We start from the raw sequence: 26,410 nt of genomic DNA, 5'->3' as shown, positions 1-26,410 counted from the left end.
AGCATGTTACCTCTCCATCGTGAGGAAGCAAAAGATAAAAGCAGAGAAAGGCATCTACAATATGGAAACAAGCACAGGCATCCCTGCAAATTAGCCAAGTAATAAAAACTTTTTATTTTCCAGGTGACCTATGTTCTCCCCCCCAGAACAACCCAGCACATGAAAGCCAATGCAATAGTCCCCACTTTTCTCAGGAGAGGGACATCTGAGAACTGTTTCCATCTGATTAGCACACTCAGATATAAAATGTATAGGCCTATAGGCCACAGAAAATAGAAAAATCTGTATCATTTACTATTTTTGACTTTTTATCTACAGCAATAAAATTTTCAGCATTAAATTGTCAAATTTAGTCCACGATGTAAAACCTAAGCATCTGGCTAGCTTGAATATAGGGAAAGGCCAAGAACAATACATTAAAGCTTAATCTCCAGTGTCAAGATAGACTGTACCATTCAAAGCTAACAATCGTTCATCACAGGCATGCTCAGTGCTTTTAAACCTCATGTCCCCTCTATTTACATGTCCATCCGTCTTTACAAATTCTACCTTCCTCCACGCTTCCACCTGACCCTACCAGCATTTCTAGAGTCCCTCCTCGCTGGGTCAGGGCCTCCCCTACCCTACAGGATAGAGTAGCTGGTTACACAGGTGGTCAGGGATGTTGTTAAATAACTGTGGAGGGAAATATATTCACCTTTCTTGGCTCAAAGTCAACTGGTAAGGAAGGTCCTTGTGAAATCTGCTAAGCAAGTGAACTGTCTTACTAATATTACAATGGCATACTACACCTTAAAATTGAGACTATACCTTTTTTTTTTTTTTAGAGATTCTATTTATTTATTTGACAGAGAGAGAGAGAGAGAGAGAGAGAATGTGTACAAGCAGGGGGAGCTGGAGCCAGAGGGAGAGGGAGAAGCAGGCTCACAGAGCAGGGAGCTTGATGCAGGGCTTGATCCCAGGACCCTGGGATCATGACCTGAGCCTAAGGCAGATGCTTAATGACTGAGCCACTGAGATGCCCCAAACTGAGACTATACCTTCAAAGAAGAGAAGCTCCCTAGCAGTTTATGCCAATTTTTGATCAATTACTAGAACAATGAGGGAAATACTAAAAATGACTTTTCCTATGGTATACCAATTGGATGGAATTTTAATAGCCTTCAAAATGTTTTTAAAGAACTCCTAGTGGCACTTGAAAATTGTTTTCAATACTAAGTGAAACTAGCAAGTTGCAAAACATTACATACCTTGTGACCTAATTTTTATGACATATATTCAAAAGAAAATAAACCAGTGTTAAGATTTATTATCTCTAGATGATCTAGCTTTTGCATCCAGCTGTCAAAGGTGGAAGTTCAGGCTTAACCAGTTATTACTGGGTCCTAGCTGTTTCATACCTCAGTGTCCTCATCTATAACGTATAGATGTAATGAAACCTATGAATAGTTCAAATAACATGGCACTGTACATCAAGAATTACATTTTGAATGTAGGCTTTTGAATTTTCTACAGTATGAGCATACTTTACAATGTAAAAACATTCCTTCCCCCCCACCGCCATGAGCGTGTCATTTGTGTATTCTCTTACTTTCTAGATAATTTAAAACATGTATATTTCATACTGTAGGACACAATGATTCCTTTTAGACCCATCTCTTCTGCCACTCACAAACATTAACTCAAAATGGATTAAAGACTTAAATGTAAGACCTGATCTGCTAAACTCCCAGAATATAGAAAAAAATCTCCTTGACATTGGCCTTATCAACAATTTATTGGATAACAACCAAAAGCACAGACAACAAAAGCAAAAACAAACAACTGAGGGATCAAACTAAAAAGGTTTTTCACAGCAAAGGAAACAATCAACAAAATGAAAATGCATCTTACAGAATGGGAGAAAATATTTGCAAACCATCTATGTGATTGAGGTTAATATCTAAAACATGTAGGAAATGTATACAACTCACTAGCAATAATAATAATAAAGAATCCTATTAAAATGGGCAAAGAAATGGAAAAGACATTTGTCCAAAGAAGACGTATGAATTTTCAGCAGGTACATTAAAAGGTTGCTCAAAATCATTAATCATCAGGAAAATGCAAAGTCAAAATCACAATGAGACATCACCTCACACCTGTTAGGATGGCTATTTTCAAAAAGAGATAACAAGTGCTGGTGAGGATGTGGAGAAAGGGAGCGCTGTGCTCTACTGGTAAGAATGTAAATTGGCGCAGCCATTATGAAAAACAGTATGGAGCTTCCACAAAAAATTAAATATGGAACTACCATATGGCCCAACAATCCCTGGGCATATACCCAAAGGAAATGAGACCAGTATCTCAAAGAAATATCTGTATGCCTATGTGTGTTGCAGCATTATTCACAATAGCCTAGGTATGGAAAGGACCTCAGTGTCCATCAACAGATGAATGGATAAAGTAAATATGGTATCTATCTACCTAAATATTGATATAGAAATATAGGTCTATACATAAATATATAAAAAATAGATATCTATATATGTACCAGATGTACCTAGGTACCTTTACTTTAGATATCAAGCCTAAATACACAGACACACAATGGAATATTACTCAGCCACAGAAAGAAAGCAAGCCTGCCAACTGTGCAACATGGATGAACTGAGGACGTTATGCTAAGTGAAATAAGCCAGAGTCAGAAAGACAAACAGTGCACGGTCTCACTTATATGTGGAATCTAAAGAAGTCTAACTCAAAGAGAGTAGAATGGTGGTCACCGGGGGCTGAAACGTGGAGGAATAAGGAGATGTTGGTCAAAGGGTACAAAGTTTCCATTATAAGATTAATAAATTCTGGGGATGTAATGTACAACAGGGTGACAATAGTTAGTACTACTTTATTATATACTTGAAATTTGTTAAGACAGTAGATCTTCAGTGTCTTCCTAACACACAAAAATTGTAACTAAGTGAGGTGATGGATATGTTCACTAATGTGATTGTGGTCATCATTTCACAATGTATATGTATCTCAAATCATCACTCTATACGCCTTAAATATATGCACATTTATTATCAATAAAGCTGGGGAAAGCCACTGAATGCCTTTTTATATTTTGAAATTACAGCCTCTGTCCCATTAAACACCCCACAGTTCTTTCCCCATCGGCATGAAAAATCACGTCCGGCCAATCACGTACAAAGATCACGTCCCTTAAAGCAATACCTTTTGGCAATAAGCATCAGAGAACCACGATGTAAAATTTTATATTCCCATTAAATAGCAACTTCTCCCAACAGTCATGTGTGTGTGGTGTTTTAACCACTGACTATCCCAAAAGATTCCGCTCTGTAAGTGCTCTCGAAAAATAGGCCTTGGGTGAGAGCCGAAAAGAGCCGTCTGCTTTAAACATAACGTAGATTTTATGCCTCCCCTCGTCCCTCCTGTAGACTCCAATGAATAAGATCCATGTTAATCTGCCACTCAGTAGCCTCAGGTCTGGTAAAAATCTGATAAGAAGACAAGACTGCTTCTTGGGATAAATTTAATTTTAAAGGTGGGGATTGTGTCTGGGCACTAGTTACCCTTCAGCCTGCTAACCTGCCTTGGAGCCCAGGCATCCTGAAAGCAGCTGTGTTTGCAGCAACACATCACCAAGGGGCTGCTTTATTCCACTCAAGGTGGTTATAGACTCTTACACACCCACATGACCTTCCTAAATGAAACACATACTGGAAGAAAAACAAACATGCCCCATATATTTTTTTTTTTCTTTTTAATGTAGTGAAGAGAAAAAGTGGCAGGGGATGGCTCTCTTAGTAAAATGATTATAGATCAGGACAACAAACCCTGCCTGACAACCATCCCAGGCCGGGGCGTGAACACAGGATGTCAAGGGACTGAAGGCTTGGCCAGACCAGGAGGGCCGTGATGGTGCTCCTCTGCCTTATGGTGTTACCATGAGTCGGCCTGGTGTTCCTGTCGCCAGCCACAGCCCCCAGAGATCATGGGGAGTGAATGCCACACAGCCAGCTGCTACAGGCTTGGCTCTCAATGGCCTACATCCAAATAGGGACTTGGTGAGTTTGCCAAAGTATGTATATGGGTCCCTACAAAATCCAGGAAAACAAGCTGAGATCCTGCAGGCTCATAAGGATGTTAGTATGGAAGAAAGGGAAATTTGTAGACAAATGTGTATTCAAGTATTTTAAACACTATAACTAAAATTCTGCTATAATTATTTGTAGTGGCAAAGCCTCATTAGGTAAAAACCTCTGGCTAAGGAAAGGGGTCTCTTCTTCTATAAGGTTAAAAAAAAAAAAGGACCCCATTCATTTTCTATCCTAATACTGATGGGAGAGGTCCCCACTATGGAAAGCTGAGATTAATGGACTCTATCACTGAAACACTTTTCCAACTGCTCAGATGCCTTGTCACTAGGGTGATTCAACACGGTGTTCACATCACTGTGTTCTTCCCCGTGTGTCAGGAGGCACCGGGGCACCCTCAGTTCCAGAAGAGGGAGGCAAGAACATGCCAATCGGGCTCAAAATGACCAAGTACTCTGCTGCTAAAAGATAGGGTCAAATACCTTGGAAAAAATGTTTATACTCCAGTTTATGGGCACTAGCTTGCTGTGCTTCCTCCCTGGGGACTCCAAGGGACCCGATGTCTCTCTGCAGGCTGGGCTCCACCCAGTTGTCCCTGAAAAGCCAAAATCATCCATGCTGGGAAACTGGGGTAGCTGGGCCTGCCCAACAGAAAGTCCAAGGTATCTGGGCAGGAAGCCCACCCCGCCCCCCAATCCCGGCTCTGGATTAAGTATAAGGGTATCAGAGAAGAGCACAGTGCCAGGGAAGGCAATGGAGTCTGTTAAAAGAACATTGGCCTAACTTGGAAATTGGTGATTTTGTTTTGACCAAGAAATGTCAGGGATAATGCTAAGCATATTACTTTGGTCTTCTGGTATGCAATTTCTGTTCACAAGACAGGTGCAGAAGCTTTCTAGACTCCTTTGAAAGGATGGGAAGGATAAACAGTAGGGATATGAGAGAGCTTTGAAAACACACATTTTATGGGAAATAGTTGGGAAGCGCAGTAAGAAGAACAGCAGAGGCTAAGGAAACCGGCTCTTAGCCTTTACATCTCAGCCATCCTAGCAGTGAGATGGGGGAGCTCTGTCACCTCTTCAAAATCTCATAGCCTCTGCTTCTTTGATCTGTGTGGTTTGCAGTTGTCAGCCTTCTCCCTGTAACTTGATTACAGCTTTGTTTTTGGCTGATGGCATGCCCAGCCTCAAGTGGTAAATCAAGACTGGTCTAAGTTGCTCCTGACAATCCTGGTTCCTACTTTCACTGCCTTCCTCATGGCTCTTAAAGTACTTTGGGTTTCTTGATGAAAAGGGCAAGACCCGTTTAGTTAGCTCTGCCCTTCTGTCTTTTGTCCTTCTGCCTTCCGTCTGGGGTGAGGGCGTGCTGACTATGGCTGCAAGAACCATTTTGTGGTATAAAAAGCCAAATATAATGGAAGTTCAGCAGTATCCTAGACATCCCAGACTGCCTATTACAGGAGGAAAATAAGCCCCATCTTGTTTACACTATAGTAAGGCTTTCCATTACTTACAGCTGAATGCATTCGTCACTTACATACTACCAAAGCCAACTTCTTTCTTTTTTCTTTTAAGATTTTATTTATTTATTTGAGAGAGAGGTAGAGAGAGAACAAGGGAGGGTGGGGAGAGAGAGAAGGAGGTTCCCCATTGAGCAGGGAGCCCAAAGCAGAGCTTGATCCCAGGAACCGGGATCACAACCTGAGTAGACGGCAGAGACTTAACCCGCTGACCAGCCAGACACACCCTAAAGCCAATTTCTAGAGAAAAGCCAATATTCAAGTAATCACACGTGTGCCTTCTGCCCCAATACGTTTCCCAAAGGTGAAAGGGGAAATGAAGGGATAGACAGGGACAACAATAATTCCTATTTTAACATATCTAGGTGACAATATTCAGCAAATATCCATTGAAGACATAGATTATATTAGCTAAGAGAACAACTTTCAAGTCAAACCTGTACTTGAACCTCTGTCTATCCTGTATTAGCTGTGAGAGTTCATGACAATGATTTTATCACTCTAGCCTCAGTCTTCTTATTCAAATATAAATTATTTTCGTACCTATCATACTTACTGCAAAATTTAATAAGATAATGTATAAAGTCATTAGCGCAATTCCTGGCATAGACTGATGCCTCACACTTGGTCTCCTTCAATACTGCAGGGAGCTACGTTACACTGCGGGGCGGGGAATAAGGATGACAGGGTTTAGAGTCTAGCTGCAGGGAAGTATATGAGCAAATCAGTTATTTGTGGCAGAAGAGGAAGGCTACAATATGCCCCAGTGTGCCCAGGGTGTGGGAGAGAGTGCCAAAGCCCCACCTCCAGGCCCCCAGACCTTGTAAATGCCACAGATGTAAATATTCAGTACTATTGCCCCAGAGTTACCAAATACTTATTTTAGAGTTTCCTTACCCTTATCCCATAGAAGAAATTAAAAGATCAGCAAAATGGTCAAAATGCAGCCAGGCAACAGGAAAGGGACTCCACCTAGAGATCTCCCAGACTGCCGCATTCACCTGAACTCCCTCCCCTGGACCCTGGGGTCACACGGATTCCTTTAAAGTCGGTGTATCAGGGAGAACACTTTCAGTTGTGAGTGACAGGAAATCAACTCCCTAAGCGGCTTAAACACGGAGGCAGGTTGGCCTCAATTCTAGGTGATCCAGTGCTCGGATGACACAGCCAAGAACCCAGGTTCTTTCCATCGTTCGGGTGATCCGCTCTTTAAGTGTCAGCTTTATCCATTATCCCCACCCCATGCAAACACCCCCTTACCCCTGTCCACCCTCCACGGGTTCCCTTCACAGCTGCAAAGCAAGCTGTGGCCATTGCAAGCATCACTGAAGATGAGAAGTCTCCGGGAAGAAAGAACTTCCCCTTCACGAGTTGGAGAGAGCATCCCTCTTGCATTCCATTCTGATACCCCTGACACAGAGCACAGTCATGGCCAGATGGGACAGTCACACCTGTGATGGGGCAGGCTCCTTTGAAGCACAGGATGGACAATAAAAGCAGATCATGACACTCCGTCAGGTCCTGCAGGTTAAGGTAGGGGGTGATTGGATGTTGGGTAAGCGATCAGAGGTCGCTGTTCTGGGGGAGAATGATGGAAGGTACAGAGAATTTACACATGCTAACAATTACCTCCGAACTAGGAAAACCCCTGCATGTCTTCTGGTTCAAAACCAAACCAAACCATTGCCTTTAGGTATGTACAGGGTGCAGTTCTACTGGAAATTTGGGTCCTCCCCCTGTCCCTATAATTCCATCAACAGCCACCCTCATCATGGACTGCCACAAGTGGCCAGCTCAAAGACACTGCTTGAGTCTAGAAGCAAAAGTGGAAGAGGAACACAGAGTGCCATTAGATTTCACCTTCCTTATTTCAGATGCTAGAATTTACGGAACAACTCTTGAAACTGCCACAGCGAAGTTTCACTGATGGCACCTGCTCAGGCTCATTTGTCTCTAGTTCCCAAGCACCAGTTAGGCCTCTCTGGGTTCTGAGTGAGGGATCAGAAATAACACTGCTTTAATTCCGACTCTTATCTGCTCCTTTGTACCTGAAATCTCTTTTTCTATCTAAAATCACACTTTGAAAGTCAGCACAGAAGGTAGGGGGAGAAACTGAACCAAAGAACTTGAATCTTGCTGCAAACTGCCAAAACACCATGAGCCTGTTTTATCAGGTGGTGTTTCACTTATGATTTCATGTACATTCTGTAAAGCACCATCTTTTTTTTTTTTATTATTAATTTGACAGATCACAAGTAGGCAGAGAGGCAGGCAGAGAGAGACAGGAGGAGGAGGCAGGCTCCTGATGAGCAGAGAGCCCGATGTGGGACTCGATCCCAGGACTCTGAGATCATGACCTGAGCCGAAGGCAGAGGCTTTAACCACTGAGCCACCCAGGCGCCCCTGTAAAGCACCATCTTAATTAAAATCTTAAGCAATCTTCATTAGACCCCAGTAAGTATTATTTGCAGTGCTGTTCCAGGGCAATTTCCATAGCTCCAGGGGATAACGCCAGTGTAACAACGTGACCCAGGTGACAGTTCCACAGGCCTGGGCGGCACAAGACAGGCCCACCTCCCTACAGAGCATTATAACATGATTGCTGTGCAGGTCTAAAGCTTGGAGCCCAAGGACAGGGGCTGGAAAGGGCAGGCCTGGAAAGGGCAGGGTTGGGAGAAGCTCCAATTCTCAGGTAAGAGGAAGCGTTGGTGGCTTAAAAAAAAAATTAATTATTTGAGAGGAGAGAGAGAGAGCATGCAAGCAGGGGGAGGGGCAGAAGGAAAGGGAGAGGCAGAGGCAGAGAGTCTCAGGCAGACTCCTTACCCAGCATAGAGCCTGATGCTGGGCTTGACCCCACGACACCTGAGCCGAAACCAAGACTCTGATGCTCAACCAACTGAGCCACCCAGGTACAACCAGTTGGTGAATCTTAAGAAGGAAGGACTCAAGGATTCAAGATTTTGACATCTAAAATGGGGAAGAGGGATGCCCGAGTGGCTCAGTCTGTTAAGCATCTGCCTCTTGGTTTTGGCTCAGGTCATGATCTCAGAGTCCAGAGATCAAGACCCCTGTCAGGCTGAGCACTCAGCAGGGGTCCGCTTGAAGATTCTCGCTTCCTCTGCACCCCCCACCCTATATGCACTCTCTCATCCACTTTTTTGCTCTCTCCAATAAATAAATCTTTAAAAAATATAAATAAATAAAATGGGGAAAACATGGTTCTCAAAGGGGAACCTAGATGCCCAAGACACTTTTAGAGGGTCCATGAACTCAAAAGTATTTTCAGTCTCAGTCTCTCAGGAGTATATGGTGGACTCTATGAGGAAAGAACATCCACCATTATCTGAACAGGCGATTAAGATTCCTTTCCCATTTTGAACTGCTTATCTTTATGAGGCAGGATCTTCTTTATCTCCTTCAACCAGAGCAACATATTGGAACAGACTGAATGCAGAAGCCAAGCTGAGATTCCAGCTGTTTTCTTCTACACCGCTGCACAGGAAGGATTTGCAAAAAATGTAAAATTCTTCTTGCTAAATTTTCTTAAAGTAGTTACTTCTCATAAAAAAAGTCATTTATATTAACATGTCATAGGTTTCTTGTTACTTTTAAGAATAAATATTTTTTTAACTTTCTGTTTTAACTTCTAGTGTGGTAAATACTGATAGATACAATCCAATATTTTTCCTAAAAAGCCCTTTGGGGTCCTCAATAACTTTCAAAAGTGTAATGGGTTTTAAGACCAAGAAGTCTGAGAACGGCTGCACTGATGTGACAGATGAATGCACTGATGTGACAGATGAATGCAGATGTGACAGATGAATGCACTGATGTGACAGATGAATGCAGATGTGACAGATGAATGCACTGATGTGACAGATGAATGCAGATGTGACAGATGAATGCACTGATGTGACAGATGAATGCAGATGTGACAGATGAATGCAGATGTGACAGATGAATGCACTGATGTGACAGATGAATGCAGATGTGACAGATGAATGCAGATGTGACAGATGAATGCAGATGTGACAGATGAATGCACTGATGTGACAGATGAATGCAGATGTGACAGATGAATGCAGATGTGACAGATGAATGCAGATGTGACAGATGAATGCACTGATGTGACAGATGAATGCAGATGTGACAGATGAATGCACTGATGTGACAGATGAACTTTCCCAAAAAGTGGTACATGAGCACATGATGGGATATTACTCGGCTGTGGAAAAGAAGGAAATCCTGCCATGGATGACATGGCTGCCATCCTGACATGACAGCAACATGGATGAGCCTTGAGAACACTGTGCTAAGTGAAATAAGTCAGAGAAAGACAAATACTGTATGATTGTCCTTAAAAGTTCTCATTACACATGCACACAAAATGGCAGCTATGTAAGGGGATGGGCATTAAGTACCCTTATGTGGTAATCACTTTACAACTTAAACATATATCAAATCATCCCGTTGTACACCTTGAACTTCCACAATGTTATGTCAATTCCATCTCAGTACAGCTGGAAACAATATACACCTGTAACGCGGAGGGACCTGAGACAAGGCCTGTGGGCTAGAGGCTGCTCTCCTGCTCAAATGCTGAGAAGAGAGAAGAAAGGAGGAGGTAAATCTGTGTCTCTTCACCTGCAGGGAAGGGAGCATGCAAACACCCTGAGCCCTTCTTTGGGGAGACAGAGTCTGTCTCTGTGGTCTGGAGCAACGTCTCTCTAGATCTGTTCTTCTCTGCATCTACTGATTGGTCAATGATCGCACGGGGGTAACAGAGGCACCATACCACCTTTCACTGTCCATCTTCAGTTACAGAAGCTGACAGACAAAATGACCAGCTCAGGGTCACAATGGTCATACACAGAAGAACAAGGACTTGGACGCAGGACTTACTTTATTAGAGAGTTCCCTGTTTCCTTTCCCCTCATGTGGCGTGCTCTCAGAGGGGAGATGGTCTGTTTTACTTCCAGCACACAGGATATGGCCTGTTTGGCTGACTCTGAGCCATCTGCTGAGTCCCCATCTGCCACTGCCTCTCCCACCACAGCCCAGACCCCCTCACACTGTCTTCCTACTACTGATCACAGCTCCAGACACTCCAGGCATTCAAGACAGAGCTGCAAGGCACCATCACAAGCAAATATTTATGAAGGTGTTCGCTGTTCTGGGCTCTTGGGCGTACATACCTTAAACTAACAATCACTTTCTTTCTTAATCAAATATCCTCTTGACTATAAAATGACAGCTATATTTTTACTATGCCTGAGACACATGAGCAATGTCATGTTCCTGGCCCCATCTTCCATCTCCAGCTATATTTCAGAATGGGGCTTAAAATCCCATGGGGCAAATACCATCACCCTCCCCAGGTCAACCCAGGGGAACACAACGCACGCTGTGTTCAGCCGTCTCTGCCAACCACAGCTGGACTTCTTCTCTACCAACAGACTCTGAAATAAACATACAAAACCCCTTTTGTCTTTGAAAGCCTTTTCTCCCAGCTGATAAATGCAGAAAAACAAAACAAGGCTCACAAAATAAAACAAGCAATGGGGGAAGTTACAATTTCAGAGAGAGAGAGAGAAAAAAAAATCTTTAAAATACCACAGTACTCTCTGGACCTCATTAAATTAAAAATTAGCTCAGGTCGGCTCCCCCCCAGAATGTGTTTCTTTTGGATGTGTTTCTTTTCTTTTCTTTTTTTTTTTTTTTAAGATTTTATTTATTTATTTGACAGACAGAGATCACAAGTAGGCAGAGAGGCAGGCAGAGAGAGAGGAGGAAGCAGGCTCCCCGCTGAGCAGAGAGCCCAATGTGGGGCTCGATCCCAAGACCCTGGAATCATGACCTGAGCCAAAGGCAGAGGATTTAACCCACTAAGCCACCCAGGTGCCCCTAGACTGGATGTGTTTCTTTAGCATAGACTGACCCCATAAAAACCAGGCCTGTGCTAACCCTCCTCGCAGGAGTCCTGCAGGCTCGTCGTGACCCTCCCACGTCGGCTGCTGCTTACCCTCGTCCTTACTCAAGTGAGCAGAAGCTCAGAGAGGTAAGGGTTAGTTAATTCCATAATGACTCGAGTCTCCCTAGTGGGTGCTCAACACCAGTTTCAGATGAAAGTCCTTTATCTTAAGGTCTCTTTCTGCCTGACAAAGAGGAAAAGTCAGTTTAGGTCCTTCGCTGGCAACGTTCTGTATACGCACAGATCTCAACAGCTTCGATAATTCACGGCTCTTCCGTCAGCCTGAATACATGACACCCCCTCTTTTAAGAGCTCTGGCTCCTTGGAAGTTGCATTTAAAGTTGTTTCAGTAACAGGTGATCTTAACCCTACTCCTGCGTTCGTCAGTTGCTCTCTGAATGGGCAGTGGCTAAATACAGATTTCCCAAGTGCTCTTCTCAACGCTGGTGCTTCATCAAATAATCTGCTGCATGAAATGTAGTTTTCTGTATCTTGGCTTTTCACAGAAGCTACGAAGAAGAAATAATAGACCTCTGTGATGAATCAGTACTGGTGGGGGGAATACCCCACAATAAGACAGTAAACTCTGGAGGTTAGCGGTTCCGATGCTGCCCCAGGCCGGCTTGAGCAGTTCGGCTGCCTACAAGGTCTCTCCACACCTGAGTCGTTCCCCTCCCTCAAGGAAGGGCTGTCACAGTGGAGACCGGTGTGCACGGTGCCTAGGAGAGGCCCTGTCACATAAGAAAGGTTTTCAAAATGTCAACTTGTGTTCTTAATTGTCCCAAAATTAGTTGAGAAAATATGAATCAGAAGGCTATTAAGCATGCTACAAGGCACCACATTAACAGAGTACCAGACTATAGAGGAGGTAAAGGAGATCTCCTGTGTCAAGTTTACTGAACTTCACTTGAAAAGACACACCAGGGTATTACTGTATAATTACACAATCATACTGCTTTATAAACAGTTCTACAACACAGAAATATGCAGTAGAATGAAAACAGAAAAAAATACAAAATATTTAATAAATGAAGATGTCCAAAGAAACGAAATGATTTTAGTCTTTGCACCATGCCTTCCCCAGTAGGGAAAAAAATGTCCTACAGGGTGAACAAGAGAGATACAAACAACTCACTGAACCATTCACATCACGAATCAGTAAGCTCCAGTCCCTACCTGTCTTCTGGAATCCACTGTTACAACCCATCAATAGAAACAATTTCTCAGAGGTATACTCTGAAATAAAGTAGGAAATTTGGACCTAAATTGCCTATAAGGCACAGTTTAATTATAGAAACTAAACATAGAATAAAAAGTCTACCTTCCTTCCATTCAAAAATAATAAAGAGGCTCAAGAAAGAAGATTCATGATAGGATTGTTATATTTTTTTCAAAATGGGGTTTTATGTTTCCTTCCAATACTTCCCTTTAGAACCAAGGGTGATAAAATAAAGATATCAACTGTCATAAAGGAATGATGCGTGGCTGGCTACTCTTGAACATTAATATCTTGCTCATATCCCAAAATGTCAATCAAGCCCAATATCCCCTACAACCTAGTTGGGTGAGTTATGCACTTATTTAATTGACTGATCATTTAAAAGTGCTTTTAGGTCAGGGGCTATTAACAAGGAGAAACTTTATAATTGAGAGCTAATTGTAGGTCTTCCTTATCAAAAGGAATAGAACAAGAAAACCATTAGGATTGGCCTACAGGCTGGCAGATAACACAGAAGAAGCTGTTTGTAAGTTAGGAAATCCTATAGTATTGTTACTTACGCTAGGTTCCAAGGTGACAGGAATACTCTTTGTCTTCCCTAGCAGCAGGAAAAGGAAAAAGAGAAATTAGATCTTTGGGGCACCTTGATTTTGAACATGGATTTCAGCATCCCTACTGCTAAAGGCTTCCCCACATGTCACGTTCTTCTTGCCAGTGGGTTTTTGTGCCCAACACAGAAATATCATTCTGCTCACTTGTTTAGGGCAAGCCTGATCTAGGAAGATGAACATCAGCTCAACTCCAGGACAAGTCCTTGTTCACTTAAATGGTCCCCATCTACCTCCAGCAAGGTTGACAGAGTCTCCCTCCTCCCTTTCATGACTCGCTGAGATAAAGAATTCTCTATAACTGAAAATGAGCCAGTCTTAGACTAACCAAAGGGTCTTAAACCTATTATTATTATTATTATCATCATCATCTTCCTATTGCAGAACCAGCAAAAGATCAACAGAGCCAAAACTGACTTATATTTGCCTGCTTCTGCAAAGGGAGGTCAGCTGTACTAGGGAAGAAAAGCAGAAGCCAGAAAGAGTTAAGACCTCAAGATGAGCTTAAATCCACGAGAAGCACAGATGTTTGCAATTCACCTGGAAGAAAGTGGAAGCCTCGTCAGAAGCACCTGTCTGGCACTTCTGCTAACAGCCGCCATTCAGTTAGCACAGCTGAAGACAGGACCTGGGAATTCTACATGAGCATCCCTTGCTTCTTCCTCTGGATGACAGGAGCTAGCAAGGAGAACCCAAAACTCCTCCATGATACAAGAAAGACAAAGAGATTAAATAAATAAATAAATTGATTGAAACTGTCTGCCAAAAACCATGACGGAGGTATTTGCTGTTCTCATCCATTTTAAATCAGTCTTAAATCCAGTTGATGTGACCATGTTTATTAAAAAAATAAACATTTTGCACATCCTGTTGAAGTGGCTCCAGGATTCAAAGCATAGAATGGAAACACTAAAACAGATAAAAGCAGCAGAGAAAGCCATTAAAATAAAACCATACTGGGGTGCCTAGGTGGCTCAGTCGTTAAGCATCTACCTTCGGCTCAGGTCACGGTCCGGGGCCTGGGATCAAGCCCCCTCATCAGGCTCTCTGCTCAGCAGGAAGTCTGCTTCTCCCTCTCCCACTCCCCCTGCTTGTGTTCCCTCTCTCGCTGTGTCTCTTTCTGTCAAATAAATAAATAAAATCTTAAAAAAATAATAAAACCATACAAAGAGTGGGAAGATACTGTGGAAGGTTCTCTCAAAGCATAAATGCTGATGAATCAAGATAGGGACACATGTGCCAGCATCTGAGCTGAAAAAAGGATGTGGACCAGGCAGGCAAAATGAAGCAGAAGGCTGGGCAGAGGCTCATCCAGGGTGGGGACGGGAGTGGTGTGGGGGACACAGACAAGGACAAATGGGGAAAAGTGCTGTTAGAGCCTTTCTGGGAAGAGCAACTGGCAGGAGAAAGGCAATTAGGCTGAGGTTGGCTCTGAATAAGCACAGAGAAGGTGAGTGAAAGGCGGCGGGGCCATGGCTGGAGTCATGTCTGGGATTGTTCCCAGAGGGGCACTGAGAAATGCCAACAAGAGGTTCACTGCCAATGGCTGCCTTTTAACAAGACAGCTCGAGGATTCCCTTGACATTTTTATCTCATCTATACCACTCTCGTGGTAAATAACCTGGGCTAAGAGAAGGGGCAAATCTGGGGGTGAGCGTTCTTTAAAACAGAAATACTCCCAAGTGGAATTCATGTTGGGAGTGTGGGAGGGGAGGCAGCTTGCCTCTTCCAGGTGGGCCAATGAGAGCTCAAATCCTTGCAGAGTCAATGTCCTTTGGCACAGAACATTAATCAGGGTCCCAATAAGTACCACCAACTCCTAACCCCTGATTCAATACACATTAGGCTAGACAGGGCTTTGGTTGAGGAGAGAGTGAGGAATTTAAGACTATACTAGGTGAAATCAATGGATTGGGTGTTGGGCTTCTGGTTCTAGTCTCTGGGACCTCCCCTTTCAGTCAATGAGATGTGACAAGTCCTATTGCTAAAGCTGAGATTCCATTCTGGCATGGATTCTTCCACATACTATGTTTCCTAAGAATCTAGGAGATGAGGCACAAGCTCCCTGGGATACGCAGTGTGGTTTGGAGAAGAGTTTCATCCTGCAAACTCATGCAGAGCACCAAAGTAGGGGATGAAAAGATGAATAATTTGGGTGCCTTTGGCTCAGGTCATGATCCCAGGGTTCTGGTATCGAGTGCTGCATTGGGCTCCCTGATCAGTGGGCAGTCTGCTTCTCCCTCTACCCTTCCCCCCACTTGTGATCTCTCTCTCACTCTCCTCTCTCGAATAAATAAAATCTTTAAAAAGATGACTAATTTATATGTATGAACTTCTTGAGGATAAGGTTTCAGAACAGAACCCCTAGATTTAAATGCCAACCTGATGGATAAGCACCATGAGAAATTTACGCAGAGTGTAGTGAGGGCACAGAGGAGAGAAGGATCTCGTCTAGCAAATACAGCTCATTCTTCAAGGATAAGTAGGATAACGAAATGGGAAAGGCTGCATGTATATGAGACACCCAGTGGACAATTTTGATGAAAAGAGCGGCTCAGAAAAATACTTCCTGTTTAAGGGAATTTGGGATTGGTAACCAAACACCACAGACCAGCCGTTTGGGCCTAAGCTTTGGCATGAGGAAGGAAGAGGATTTGTAACAGCATGCTTTATTTCAACTTCTCAGTTGGGCCCAGGAGGAAGGAGGAATGGGGGCTGGGAAATGCCTTAAGTAAAACACTAGTACACATGGGACAGCTTATCCCCGAAGTGGGGAGTCTTATTAATCATGACCTTCATCGTGGGAAAGAGCTTGTTTCCCTGATGGTGCATGCAACTGAGGTTCCACTCAAAGCAGGGCAGAAACCAAGGTCCTTCATAAGAAACAGTCTGTGGAATCTGAAGGGGACAGAATAAAGCTTGACTTGAACGTGGTGGCCCCACAGCCATGAGAACTTTCTGAGAGCACTGGGAGTGCAGGGCTAGAACTCTGGTGAGATGACTGAGGCACTGGCCTTGGGCACAAAATTTTAGGGAGCATTAAAAAACTTAGTCAGCTAGATAAACAATATTTTAATGCCACATTTTTTTTTGAATTCAGTATAATTAACAGGGTTATATTAGTTTCAAGTGTACAATACAGTGATTCAACAATTCCATACATGACTCAGTGCTCAACATGATAAGTGTGCTCTTGATCCCCTCACCTATTTCACCCATTCCCCCACCTCCCCTCTGGCAACCATCAGTTTGTTCTCTGTAGTTAAGGGTCTGGTTTTTTTGTTTGTCTCTTTTCTTTTTGTTCATTTGTTTAATTTCTTAAATTCCACATGAGTACAATCATATAGTATTTGTCTTTCTCTGACTTATGTTGCTTAGCATTATACCATCTAGATCCACCCATGTTGTTGCAAATGCCAAGTTTTCATTATTTTTATGGCTGAGTACTATCCCATTGTATACATATATATCTCATCTTCTTTATCTATTCATCTACTGATGGACACTTGGGTTGCTTCCATAATTTGACTATTGTAAATAATGCTGTGATAAATTGAATAATTTAATTGCTGTGATAAACTTGAATTAGGGTTTTCATATTCTTTGTGTAAATACTCAGTAGTGGAATTACTGGATCATATGTTAATTCTACTTAATTTTTTGAGGAGCCTCCATTCTATTTTCCACAGTGGCTGCCCCCGTTTGCATTCCTGCCAATAGTGCACAAGGGTTCCTTTTTCTCCACATCCTCACCAACACTTGCCTCTTGTGTTTTTGATTTCAGCCATTCTGACAGGTGTGAGGTGTTTTAATGCCACATTTTAAAAACTCAAAATGAATGCCAAATTCCATAATGAACGAAATACCGAACCCTGTACTTGCATGACTCCACCTCACTCACCCCACCTGGTCCCAGTCGAAGGGGAATGAACCTCCTGGAAATCTGACAGGAAAGACAGAGTAGAAAATTCAGAGAGCCAGGCAGTTCAACAATGGCAGCAAACTGGTGGTGGCTTAAGGTCTCTGGACCTTCACATGGGGTGAAAAGCTTCCTTCTTGCAGATTTATGTAGAGCTATGTGAGGATATCGAGATCCATAGTCACCAGAATTTGGAGTTTCAAAGCCACTGGAGAAGGCAGCAGGCAAACCATTCTTGCCCAGATGCCAGCAGAGAGACTGACCACACCCAACCAAGACTCAGAAGCAGAAGAGCATTGCAAAACTCCATTAGACAGGGAAGACCATTTTGGGGGAATGTGCCAGCAGGTCAAGAATGATCTAGAAAAGGCAGTGACTACATACAACAAGAGTACTGAAAGGCCCACAGAAGGCCCCTTTTCTTTTTCACAATTAGGGTTGGATATAATATAATATAATATAATATAATATAATATAATATAATATAATTTCTGAGGGAAAGATGATCAGACAGAACCAGGTATCATCATAACCAAGCCATCACAACAACAATGGGGCATGGAGGAGGATGGCTGATGAACCAACTTGCAGGCTGCCAAACATTCCAGAAGTTGTGGTTAAGCCCAGGTGGGCTTAAGCCAGGTGTTCCCTGCCAAGCAAGGCTGACGACAGTTCACAAAACACAGACATCAGCCCTGAATATTCATAACAAAAACCACCACAGCCCTGAAGATTCCAGAAATGACCAGGTTATTTTGGCTCTATCATTTGATCCCCAGACCACATGGGAAAAGCAAGGAGGTAGAGAGGGTGACAGGATAAAGTAGAAAAAACGTCTGAGAACAGAAAACATTTCCCATTAACTACTGATATTTCTCGACCAGTAGCTTCCCAGTCTTATCATCACTTGGTTGAAAACCCAGTGGCTAACAACAAATGAAGTCAACAACGCTTTGTGCTCACTTGACTAGGTCAGAGATAGTTCACCAAGTGTAAGGGAGCCCCCTTAGTTGCCTTCTGCTTGTAAAACAAGTAGAATAAGGAAATGGTGACCCCAATCAAAGGAAGAGCCTGAGCGATCGATGACCTCCTTTTTGAGTCTAAGGACACTTCAACAGCCCACTCATTCACAGGTTTTCAACCTGTGAAGACATGGAAGGACTGAAGTTTAAGAAGAAGAAGGAAAAGAGAAGCAAAGGTCATGAGGGGACAGGCTCTTCATGGAGGAAGGTAAGGACCCTTAAACTCACTGCCAAGCTCAAAAGCAAGACTTAGGGTACAAAAGACAGAATGACTTTCACATTACTACCTACTAACAAATTCAGAAATATTCCAGAGGACAGGATCCCTGGGCCTTCCTCCATCACTGACACAGGCTCCCACCGGCACTCTGCATGAATCCCTACCCCTGTTGCTACAGAGGCTCCCTTACCAATCATGAGAGTGGACGTCTACTCACTAAGAGCCTGGGGCAGAAGAGGCAATGCCTCTGACCACTCCTTATCTTCACCTAAAATGTTTTACCACGGGGTTCTCCCCTGCAGTGCTCTACGTATGACTGAGTCCAGTCACTGGAGTGATGAAAATTATTCATGTGACATCTGGACAATTTTAGTTTGGAGAAGAAGTCCACAGAGCAATCAACAGTAAAAGAAAAACAGAAGATAATGCAACCACAAGTCTCTCAAGGTTTCAGTTTTCTTCTGATCTGAGCTATCATTACTAATGCACACAACTGAGCAAAACAGTATGAGTAATTATTTATCAGAACGTTAATATAGTTAATGTAAAAAGCAATCAGTTGGTGGCAAAAGAAAACTGAAGAAAAACAGCATAGCAAAAGTATCTGAGATTTGAATTATTCCCTATTGCCCTTTCTGAAACAACAAAATATCTGTAAATAATCACTTCTAAGCGATTATCAGAAATGGAAATGGAAACTGAATACGAAATCAGGAGAACGCAAGACATAGTTAACTAATCTGGTTTCTTTCTCATGTGCTAAATAGAAGTGTAACTGAAGAAAAATAATTAAAATATAATTAAAAAATAATTAATATATTCAAATTCTTTCTTGGGTATACATATTTACAGTGACTAGATCTTTTTTATTTTTATTTTTATTTTTAATTTTTTTTTTGAACAGGTACTCAAACAATAGAAAGATGCTCTGTTAAACGCAGTGACTGGACAGAGTTAAGTACTCTCTGGGTTTCAAAGTGCCTGGCAGCGGAATCAAAGGATTAAAGCAAAACTGACTTGACAACAAAGAGACAACTCTTTATATCTTTATATAACTCATTATATCACTTCTCTTACGATAAAGGGAAATAGTAAATCAGACAAATATTGATTCAAGAGCTCGCTTTTTGTTCTAATTATGGCTTCTTCCCATACCCTAAAAGAGGCTTGAAAACTATTATGACTCATGGTCAAACTGAAACCTCCTTATATGTATACAATTCTATCATAAATACACAGTGGCCAGCACAAAACACGGTTTTCCAGTTCTGTGCGTCTTTATCCTCCTCCTTCCGAATATAAAACCTTTAAGAGCAATGCTCACATCTGCTTTGTCTCATACATAGGGTTTAGTTCTCAGCACAAAGATGTTTGGTAGACCTCGCTGCACACCGAGAACACAATACACACACACAGGATGACCTTGGCAGCTCTTTCTCGTTAGGATAAACACTCTGATTTATCTGCTAACAGTGGTGAAGATATGAAAAGACACCGATATATATTTGTCCACAGCTCCTGATCCGGCATCCTTCCCAACAGTTTGGTGACACCCCCCCGGCCCCACCCTTCTCTGGGTTGTACAAGACGGCAAGCTGGCTCTGGGGAAATCTCAAGGCCATGGGTGACAGGAAAGCTAAATGGCATGGCTAAATGCTGACCAACCATGTTGAGGTCCCATTAACATGGCATATTCTCTAGCTCATCTTTCCATGCCCCCAACACACATACCAAGAGTTGGAAAATACCAGTTGTCTTTTGATGAATGTTCTTAACCAGCAGGCCAGGAGGCTTCTCCAGTGTCATCGCTGCCTTCTCACCCCTAACACTAGAGGCAGAACTTTCATCACAGACCCAGAACCACAAGAAGCCCAGCCGCCAGGTTCAACAACCCTCTGGATCAGGAACTCACCTTTAAGACGCTGTTAACCAAACTTTTTTTGCTCAAAAAGCCACTAAGAAAAAGTTAAAGTTCTGTTTTTCATGTATTTTAAATTGACATTTACATTTCTTCATCATAATTTTAATTAATGGAAAAGGTTACGATTCTGGCATATTGAAAGTACTACAATTTTTAATATAAAACATGTCAGGTCTTTCAATGTATCTAGTGAAATCTAAATACCACAATAGTTTGAAAACCACCTTCATCCAACAAAAAAAGTTTATGAGCAAACTCTTCTTTAACAGTAAAAAATGCTACATTGGTCTCTTTTCTCCTTGAACTTATATATCTATTCTATTTCCCCAACTTAATTTTCTCTCAATATAATATGTTTTAACTCTTGAGAGGCTTTTATTAATCTCCCTATTACTTTTCTGTATAACAAAATGTGTATAAAGTGATTTTTTTAAAATTTCCTATGTCCATACTATTTAAAAGTGTTCACTTTTCTTCTGGTTCGAGGTGTGCTTACTAACGGACCCAACTGATCCAAACAACATTAGTGAATATTTATAAGAATGTTAATGTAGTTAATATGGAAAGTATACTTTTACTTTGTCTTTTTTATTTTATTTTTTTCTGTTACCTTAGAATGCATTTCTAAAGAAACAGATAAGCCAAGTTTATTTTTCTCCAGTTACTTCATATACCTATGGATGGAGTATTCCTTATTGCTATAATAAGGTGGGGATTTAACATCATTTCCACACCTTTTCACTTTTATGGATGTAAGCAGTAAGAATCCTTATTTACATAAAGAAGAGAATGAAGGAGACTTACCATCAAAACGTCTTTTTGTCTATTATCTTATAATTAGATTGGGTCTTCCTTCAATTTTATTGAAAGCCAAGATGTAAAAACTAGCTTACAAAAAGATGTGTGGTCTGGCCATTATATTTGGCCTCTTTACTAACACAAACACTAGTATTTTCATAGTGCTTTGTTGGTGGGATGAGACTTTTGCACCCCAGGACAACACACCACAGTAAGGTTGGGTAATAGCTGAGCCTTCCTTGGTCAAGGAGAAGAGGGACTCTAATAGGTAAGATAGAAAAGGAGATGTAGCAAAAGCAGTTTTCAGAAAGAGTATCTATAGATGATGGGAACCAGGAAACCATCTTCCTAAACCATCAACACCTTCAAATGTCTTAGAAAGTCTTCATGTTCTCCTGTGTGCATGGATACCCCGCCTGGAATACGCCCCCCCAACCCCAGGCAAGAGCCTTATTGCCAGACATTCTATCCATTTAGCTTTGTACACATAAAAGCACATTTGGTTTGATTAATACGTGAATCCCCTACAATATATCAGCTTGTACCAGATACTATAGGAGAAGCAATAAATTTTTTAAAAACACAGAATCAGAATTCTTGTTCTTTGTACTTGTAGAGGTGGAAAACACCTAATAAATCATAATGTCCTACAGTATAGAACTTTGCTCGACAAAAGACTGTTGAAGTCAATATTTTTAATAATGTCAAAAAAAATCTAGAAATCATTCAAATGTTTAATAATAAGAAAATTACTGAATAAATGTTACAGCAGCCATATAATGGAAGAATATACAATATTTTAATTTGAAGAACATATATTGACATTAGAAAATGTTCTTCATATTATGTGGCCTGAAAAAATAAGGAAGAAACAAACATAAATAAAATTCATACTAATTTGTAAAAATGTGTATATGTAAGGAAAAGTCTGTTAAGAAAATCTGTTAAACAGTTTCCAGTGGTTATCCTTAGGTGATGTAATTATAGGCAACTTTCTTACTTATTCTTTTCAAATGTCCCACACGGGGCATTTCTTTCATGATAAAGGAGAATGGGGAACCGTAAGGAAGGCGGGGAAACAGGCTCACTACCTCTGGCTTGTTGAATATGGCTACAGAGTTTGTGAGAGATGGTGTCCAGTCAAGGGACCAGTGGGAGTTTAAATCCATCCCACAGGGTGTAGGACTGCTTCTCCCCAGCAAGGGGTGAGGGCATTTCCTAGTCTGCAGTGGAAGATCTTGCCCAATGTCTACACTCTCTCTTAGATTCTGGACATTTTTCTCCCTGACCAATTTTACACTTCCACCTCATTCCTCAGCTGCTTTCTCTGGATTACTGATTTCACTCACTCCACAGATGCCTAGAAATCACTGCAGTCAGGTTCCCATCATGTTAACCTCATGAACTATCCCAGATCATGGATTTAAAAAAGAGCGTTCAGTCAACAAGTAAAATGCTATATGCCAGTCAGGTTATCTGGGGCTTCAGGAAGACACAGTGGGCGATTTTTACTTCCACCATATTTTACCACTCCAGTCTCCTTACCTCAGCAAGTGTGGAGGGATCTTGACAATAGTATCCACACCACCCAGGGTTTCTGCAGAAGGAAAATTACAAAGTTAAAAATAAATACGTATAGACCGAGAATCTGCAGATAAATTTCTGTTAGTTTCTTTTTTCCCTGGAAATTCCTATAATTATACATTAGTCAGTTCTCAATTATCTGCATGCAAGTCATTCATACCTAAAAACCCTCTCTTTTTTTTTTCTTCTTTTTTAATATTTTATTTATTTGACAGAGAGATCACAAGCAGGCAGAGAGAGAGAGAGGGAAGCAGGCTCCCTGCCAAGCAGAGAGCCCAATGCGGGGCTCGATCCCAGGGTCCTGCGATCATGACCCGAGCCTAAGGCAGAGGCTTTAACCCACTGAGCCACCCAGGTGCCCCCAAAACCCTCTCTTGATAGCTCAAAAGACTTCCTCAGAGCAGTTAAAAAATTAGGATACATTTCCCTACAGAAACACAGAACGAATAACTAAATTTCAACCTGAACCAGAATTCCAATTTAATCTACAACTGGCTAAAATGTTATATTCTTGCAATAAAAATAGACAAAGGACAAGGGAAACAAGAGCAAAAATAAACTCTTGGGACTACATCAAACTAAAAAGCTCTTGTAGAGCAAAGGAAACAATCAGCAAAAACAAAAGGTAACCTACTGAATGGGAGAAAATATTTGCAAATCATATATCTAATAAGGGGTTAATATCTAAAATATATGAAGAACTTATACAAGTCAACACCAAAAAAATAAAAAATAAATAAAAATCCACTCCAAATAATCCAATTAAAAAAGGGACAGAGGACCTGAATAGGTATTTTTCCAGAGAAGACATGCAGATGGCCAACAGACACATGAAAAGATGCTCGACATCACTCATCATCAGGAAAATGCAAATCCAAACCACTAGTAGATATTACCTGACACCTGTCAGAGTGACTAAAATCAATAAGATAAGAAATAAGTGTTGGCGAGGATGTGAGAAAAGAGAACCCTCATGCTCTACTGGTGGAAATATAAATTGGTACAGCCACTGTGGAAAACAGTATGGGTGTTCCTCAAAAAATTAAAAATAGAACTACTATAGCATCCAATAATTCCACTACTACTGGGTATTTACCTGAAGAAAAAAAAACAGTAATTCAAAAAGATATAGAACTCTTATGTTTATTGCAGCATTATTTACAATAGCCAAGAAATGAAAGCAACCTAAGCATCCCTCAATAAATGAGTGGATAAAGAAAATGGGGTACAATATATATAGTGGAATATTACTCAGTCATAAGAAAAAGAACGAAATCTCATCATTTGTGAGAGGGTAGATGGACCTCGAGTACATTATTCTAAGTGAAATAAGTCAGAGAAAGACAAATACCATATGCTTTCACTTATATATGGAATCTAAAAAACAAAACAAACAGATAAACAAAAACCAAAAATGGACTCATGAATATGTACAGAGAACAACTGAAGATTACCAGAGGGGAGAGGTGTGGGGGATGGGTTAAATTGGAGAAGGGGATTAAGAGGTATAAACTTCTAGTAACAAAATAAATAAGTCACAGGGATGAAGAGTACAGCATAGGGGATATCGTCAACAACATTTTAAGAAATTTGCCTCGTGACAGATGGTAACTACACTTATTGTGAACATTTTGTAATGTACAGAATGGTCAAAACACTAAATCGTACACCTGAAAGATAGTTTTGCATGTCAATTAAACTTCAATTTAAAAAATAATAAATATAGAAGGGAAAGCTCTTTCCTTGAAATACTGCTTCAACACCCTCAAATAATCATTTATAATCGTGAGAGCCTCGATGTTTACAAAGCATTTTACACAACATGTCATGATGCTCACATACATTATGACATGGTAGATAAAACTTTTTTTTTTTTTAATCATCCTATAGTTAGGGATATTGAAAGGAGGCTCACCCTCAAATCTCATTAACCCAGCCTGGATGTTCACTACTTTACCATTGCTGTGGATTATTCACACTACTCCTGCCTCCAACTCCAGAGATAATGAAACACTATTCTCTTCCCCCGCCCCCACGGCCCCCCAGCCAAAGCTGTTCTATTTCAATAGCACTAACGATTCTGTATCCAGTTCCAACACGTGTGGTTGGGGGAGGCTTCCCCACACCAACAAGTAATTCTCTTACACCAGCGGGTGGTCCTACCATTTAATTCAATTCTGACACCGTTGACTTGGAGACAGCATCAGATCCCACAGTTAAGGGCTCAGTCCTACAGGACTGCACCCCCTCTTCAGACCCCAATCCCAAATCCAGGTTGTCGTCTTGCCTTCTGACCAGCCAGCTATAGGCTGAAGGTATGAATGACCCCCCTCTTTGGGTTCAGTTAATTTGTTAGAACAGCTCACAGAACTCAGAGAAACATTTCACTTACTACAATACTGGTTTATTATAAAAGGACAAAACTCAGGAAGGAAGGGCCCAATGGAAGAGAAGCATGTGCCAAGGTATGGAGAAAAGGCGAGCTTCATGTCTCTCAGGGTGCTGTTCTCCCCATGTTTCCATGGGGTTACCAACCCAGAAGCTCTCCAAACCCCATCCTTTTGGGTTTTTTACAGAGGCTTCATTACATAGGAATGACTGATTAAATCATCAGCCATGGGAGTCTGAAGGCAATCTCCAGCCCCTCTACCTTCCCTGGAGGTCTGGGGAGGGACTGAAAATTCCAACTCTCTAAACACACGGTGGTCCTCTTAGCAACAGCCCCCACCCTTAGATTGCTTCATTAACATGACAAAAACACTTTATGGTCCTCTTCACCTAGAAATTCAAGGATTTTAGGGGCTCTGTGCCAGAAATAAGGACAAAGACCAAATATTTATTTATTATTAGAAATCTCAATATCACAAGTTCTGATTTGTTCCCAGTTTTTTCAGCTCAAACTGTGTTGATTCCTTTCTTCTTGGCTTAGAGTCCTCAAGCCCTGTTGGTATGAACCAGTTTCATTGGAGAAGGAGAACTATTTCTGCTGGTCTGCTAAAAGATCAGAAGGAAAAATGGATACCAGATGTATCTCCAAGACTCAGCAGTGAGAGCAGTCTAAAACATGATGAGAGGATCTCAGCCTGTTGCGGCCAATGGAGCAAAGAATGGGTGTAGGCAAGACAATCTGCAAAAGAGAAAGATGGTATCAGTAGGGTCAGGGATGCTGTGGCCGACAAGGCCAAAGGAGGAAGTGGAAGAACTGAGGTTAGTCATTAAAATGAGACAGGGTAACCCTAAAGCAAAGCCCTGAGATGCAGGTGCGGGGAGCAGATCAAAGGCCTGTTGGGTCAGTGTGGCCTAGTGGTTAGCAGGCCAGGGCCCCGGACAATACGCTGCCGCTCTCCAAGGGGAGGTGCTGACACTCAGCAACCAAATCCTGGCAGTTTTCCTCATTAGACAGGGGGGTTTATATTGAATTCAAGATGTTCAATAGCGCCCAACCCTACAAAGGCTAACCAAGAACCTGAAGAAAGAAAAAAGACAAAGGAAAATCGCAGAGCAGCCATACTGAGCATATCCTCGTCAAGCG

At 41.8% G+C, this 26,410-nt stretch overlaps 1 protein-coding gene across 3 annotated transcripts in view; it reads right to left on the bottom strand.

The window, feature by feature from the left end:
- The window catches only part of ARFGEF3 (ARFGEF family member 3), a 180,873-nt gene that overhangs the window by 149,682 nt on the left and 4,781 nt on the right, over positions 1-26,410 (bottom strand). For all 3 annotated transcript variants that reach the window (XM_047733626.1, XM_047733627.1, XM_047733628.1), the window contains exon 2: positions 22,840-22,891. In XM_047733626.1, the coding sequence (XP_047589582.1) occupies positions 22,840-22,891 (52 nt within the window). The remainder of the gene's footprint in view (positions 1-22,839; positions 22,892-26,410) is intronic.

Source organism: Lutra lutra, chromosome 6, assembly GCF_902655055.1.
Source record: "Lutra lutra chromosome 6, mLutLut1.2, whole genome shotgun sequence".
Taxonomy (NCBI): Eukaryota; Metazoa; Chordata; class Mammalia; order Carnivora; family Mustelidae; genus Lutra; species Lutra lutra.
This window is presented reverse-complemented; position numbering and strand designations above follow the sequence as displayed.